Genomic DNA, 5,027 nt, shown 5'->3' with positions numbered 1-5,027 from the left:
CAACCTCTAAAGGTGACATAGAAGGACAAGATATTATTGAAGTTATTTATCTTTAACAAGTTCCTCCTTGTACAACTAATTAAAAATATATAACTCCTCTATACTAAAGCCCATGATGGAAATGATAATACCTTGTACCAATACCCACACACAAAATCCATAAATTATATCATTAAATAATAATATAATATTATATATAATATATTTTGATATAATTTATTGTGCTCAATTAGTCGTATCATCAATTGATAAAAATCAAATGTATTACATTAGTTAACCTAAAAATTATTCAATTATAGAGATGATTATGTTGAGAGGCATTATACAATGACATTTAGAGGATGATTATTACCATGTATATTAAAACCAAACATAATCAAAATATATTCAACAATGAATAATAAAATTAATATTTTAAACTATCATACCTATATTTAATTAAACCTATCTAAAATAACCTTCCAAAAACACCTATGACAAATTAATTTGAAAATAGACCCTTAGAAAAGAACATCTCTCAATGATAGATTTTTGTTAATATGCAATGTAGTTTATTTCTCTAAAATTTCCCGAAATAATATTGGGGTCAAACTTACCACTAGCCCATACATTGAATATGATCACCACGTCTTGCTTGAGTTGTTATTTCCAACTATCCTCTAAAGGTAGCGTGGATGGACAAGATATTGTTGTTTATCTTTAAAAAGTTCTTCCCTATAACAAATTACAAATATGTAACTCCTCTATAATAAAATCCATGATGGAGATGATAATAGCTTGCACCAATACCCACACATAAAATTCATAAATAAAATTATTAAATAATAATATAATATATTTTTATATAATTCATGATATTTAATTAGTCTTATTGTTAGATAGAATAACCTAAATATTATTCCATTGTGATGTAATTATAGTGAGACACAATATAGAAAAATATTATCAAGAAAACCAATAAAATATCCTTCCAAAAATACCTATGACAAATTGATTTGAAAATAAAACCTTAAAAATACATCTCTCAATAATATTTTTTTTAAAAAATAGGCATGCTAGTTTATTTCTCTACAATTTCCCTAAAATAATATGGGGTCAAACTTACCACTTCCTAATGCATTGAATATGATCACCACGTCTTACTCAAGTTAATGTTTCCAACTAACCTCTAAAAGTGACTTCGATAGACAATATATTGTTGAAATTATTTATCTTCAAATAATTCTCCCCTATAACTAATTATAAATAAGTAACTCTTCTCTAATAAAATCCATAATGAAAATGATAATACCAATACTCACACATAAAATCCATAAATCAAATGATTAAATAATAATATAATATATTTTTATATTTCACAATATTTAATTAGTCTTATTGTTAGATAGAATAACCTAAACATTATTCCAATCCTAATCCTGATGTAATTATAGTGAGACAGAACATACAAAGACATTATTAAGAAAACCAATATAAAAACAAAACATATCTAATCTATAATCAATAAAATAAATATTTAAAATTAGCATAGCGAGAAGCCGAAATCTTGCCTATTCTACGAATGTAAGGAATAGTTCATGTATTACCTAGCTAAAACGACTTCCTAAATGAAAAATATTCCAAAAACATAATATGTGGAAAAAAAAAAATCAGGGTCAAACTTACCACTTGCCCATACGTAAGTTTCACGGTCAAAATTCAATCTCACGTGTCACCGTGGAAACCTGCAAATTGAGGTCAAATATAAGCACAGTGGTCTAAAATCTAAAATGGTCCGAATTCCCGCAATTCCGGTGAGAATCCGAGCCTTGCTACGTATGAACACAAAAAAAATTGTCCCCTTCAACACAGTCATTGGGTAGGCGATTGGAGATGAGAAAGCCCTGCACAGTAAAATCCACATCACACGCAAAGAATTTTCAAGCGGGCATAGACATTTAAGGCCACCTATCGAAATCAGAAGGGCCACGCGGAGTGGACCCCGCCGAGACTTTTTTTCGTCTTTACCAAACCAGTCCTGACAATAATTGCTGTCTGGATATGCTTAATGTATTGTAAAATACTTTCCCACGGGTGCTCATCACCTACATTTTTGCAGCTGGAGATGACGATTAGATGACGGGGTAATTTTAAACAGTATTTCCGAAACTATAGATGAGGTTCATATCAGATTGGTAGTGGTACTGGCTAGTTTTGGTACTGATCTAGTTTGCCTGGATTACGCAGGGTAATGGTCAAAGTTCGAGATCGCGAGGCGACAATAAGATTCTTCTATTTCTGCAACGAAATCTTCAACAAATGTGTTGGTTTGTAAATGGGTCCAAGTTCAAGTGCGAGTCCGAGGGTTTTTGGCAAATCTGCTTGACTGGGCAGTGGGTAAACTTTAAGTCCTCCAGATCTGAAAGTCTGACCAAGTGACCATATGCATGGCACTTATGTCCCGGTCAATGGACGGAACAGGGAGTAGCAGGGGCAACAGAAATAACAACAATAGCAACATTCCATTGGGGATTAACAGGCACAGCAACAAGATCACCAAGCCGCTCAAGCGCAGCGGCAGTGGCGGGGCGGCGGCTTTGCCGCCGCAGCAGACCAGCAAGCAACCTCCGCCGCCTCCTGTTTACAATATCAACAAGAATGATTTCCGTAACGTTGTGCAGCGATTAACGGGGTCGCCGCTCCCGGAGCGCTACGATCCGCCGCCGCCGCCCCTTCTTCCAGCCGCTGCGCCAGCGCCGCCGCCGTCCAATCCTAAACCGCCCAATTCGCGGCTGCAGAAAATACGCCCCCCGCCCTTGAGTGCCGTAATCCCGACGTCCATGCCGCCACAGCCGCTGCTGAGATCGCCGCAGTTTATGAACTCGGTGCCGCCTTTCTTCTCTCCGCTTCCGCCGCTAACCCCAAACGACGCTGTTTGGGCAGGAAATGCAGTCATGGAGAGTCCTGTCACTCGCTACATGAAGTATTTGCAGGACCAGGACTCTATGGCTGGCGGTGGCGGAGGCGGTGGCGGTGGTGGAGGCGGTGGAGTTTATAATCCGTCGCCGCAGATGCGCTACGGCGCTCCTCATCTGGGTCTTCTGCCGTCTCCTCGCCGGCCTCCTCCGCCGCTGCCCTTGCCTTCGCCCACCTCGCAGTTCCTTTTGCCCTCGCCGCTACCCTCGCCGGGATCATTTTTGAATTTCCCTTCGCCAGGGCCTTTTCCTTTGAATTTCTTCACACAGTCGCCTTCCGGGCAGTTTGGATTCCCCGGTGGAGCACCCTCGCTGCCACAGTCACCGTTGCCCTCGCCCGGTGTGTTGTTTGCGTTGCAGTCCCCATCAAGTGGCTCGTTTCGGCTGCCTAGTCCCCGCTGGAGAGAAGATAGGTCCTTCAGTTTTCCAGATCCAGACCGTCGCCTTTAATACTACCCTTCTATGCAATTCGAGTGTTTCTGAATGAAATGATTCTTGGACAACTAACTGAGAATTCAGTTGATTCAAACCGTTGTTTGTGCTGTAACAAAAGTTTGGGGTCGCTGTGAAGGAGAGAGTAATTGAAGTCTACACAGAGGCGAGAATTTGAAGGATTCGTTGGGGAACAGTGTTCTCCTTTTCTTCTTTTGTCATGAACGCAGAGCATGATGTAATATAAAGTACAATTTTTAACAGGTTTAACTGTCAGAGCCAATTCTTTTGCCTGGATGTAACCTTACTAGAATATATGCTTATGGATTTACAAAAGAGTTCATGTCTTGCCTTTCATCTCTTAAATCACACAGGTACGGTGTTTGTGTTTTTTCTATTTTCTCCTAATTTGAAAATCCTAGATTTGATTCTAGCTGCAGTTTTTAACACAAATGATGGGTTGAATTGAGAGTTTCTTTAAGATATCATAGTTTTGTGGTAATTGATCAGTTAAAGCAGAAAAATTCAAGTCATTTGGACAGTCGATTGGGCATTTTGTCTATTTTCCCACAGACACGTCACAGTCGAATGTTGCACCGAGAACAGAAACTTAAAAAAAAAAATATCGGTAACCACAGGAAAAATAGGAAAACTGGAGCTATACTTGTGAGCTCTAGGGAAAAGGGTAAAAGTGTTTTTGTTAGTATCCTCTTACCATTCTAACTATGTAGAGAAGATATCCCATATTTTCATATGAATTTGATTTTCCTTCATGCTTATGGGTGATGTCGATTCACAGAAGACATTTGTTGTTGATAGTTAAGTTGTAGTGTGTAAAAGGAATGAAGTTTTTGGCCCGTGTTTCATTCTTTTGCACATACGTTTCTGTTCAGAAACAGATACTTGGAAACTTTCAGATATTGTAGTTGCAATGGATAAGAAAAATAGGCTCTAGAAATGAGTGGTCAGGGAAAATTGGAAAACAGGGAGTTCAATTTCTATGAATTAGGGGAAGGCATTGGAAATTTAAGCAGAAGAAGTTAGAACTATAATGTCTAATGTCAAGCACTTTGCTGCCCAGGAAGGGCACAGAACGGTTTTGGAAATGCTATCTGCTCCGAAATCCCCCAAACATTTCTCAGTTTGGCAGAAAAGTTTTCATCCCATGAGACAGTTTCCATTAATTCCTACTACAGTAAGTGTTTTCATCAGCCCAGATGCCTTTTCATTTTACTTGTAAAAGTAAATTGACACCAAAAATCCAATCTAGGGCCTACAGGACTTGATTTTTAAAATTAGTTGTACCTCATTCATGCATAGATGTAAGACTCACTTTGGTATGGAACAAAGCACTCCGTCGAATTGAATTCAATTGTTCTTCAGGATTTATGGATAATTATTACTTCCTATTAACTAGCCAGATGAAACCTACCCTTATGTTTGTTCTATGTTCTCCTGATCATATTTGCTAACCTTGAGCAAATCCTTGCCCCAGGGATCACTGGGTATGCTTATGGGAAAATGTGTAAAATTGTATAAAAGCATCTGTACAAACAGGCCAAGGCAATGGCTCCCCTGTTTTGGTCCCATGGTTGAGTATACTATAATCTCTTTGACCAACCAAAGCAAAACCTGGATAAC

At 38.4% G+C, this 5,027-nt stretch overlaps 1 protein-coding gene across 1 annotated transcript; it reads left to right on the top strand.

Annotated features, from left to right (window-relative positions):
• The first annotated feature begins 1,820 nt into the window (after positions 1–1,820).
• LOC131029795 (VQ motif-containing protein 9) lies at positions 1,821–3,743 on the top strand. Its single transcript, XM_057960444.2, has 2 exons — positions 1,821–2,123; positions 2,227–3,743. Exon 2 carries the CDS (start codon positions 2,427–2,429, stop codon positions 3,402–3,404), a length of 978 nt encoding a protein of 325 aa, XP_057816427.1. The 5' UTR covers positions 1,821–2,123; positions 2,227–2,426; the 3' UTR covers positions 3,405–3,743.
• The last annotated feature ends 1,284 nt before the right edge of the window (positions 3,744–5,027 follow it).

Source organism: Cryptomeria japonica, chromosome 10 (genome assembly GCF_030272615.1).
Source record: "Cryptomeria japonica chromosome 10, Sugi_1.0, whole genome shotgun sequence".
In the NCBI taxonomy this organism is placed as follows: Eukaryota; Viridiplantae; Streptophyta; class Pinopsida; order Cupressales; family Cupressaceae; genus Cryptomeria; species Cryptomeria japonica.
Note: the sequence above shows the minus strand (reverse complement) of the source record. Positions and strands in the feature narration are given on the sequence as shown.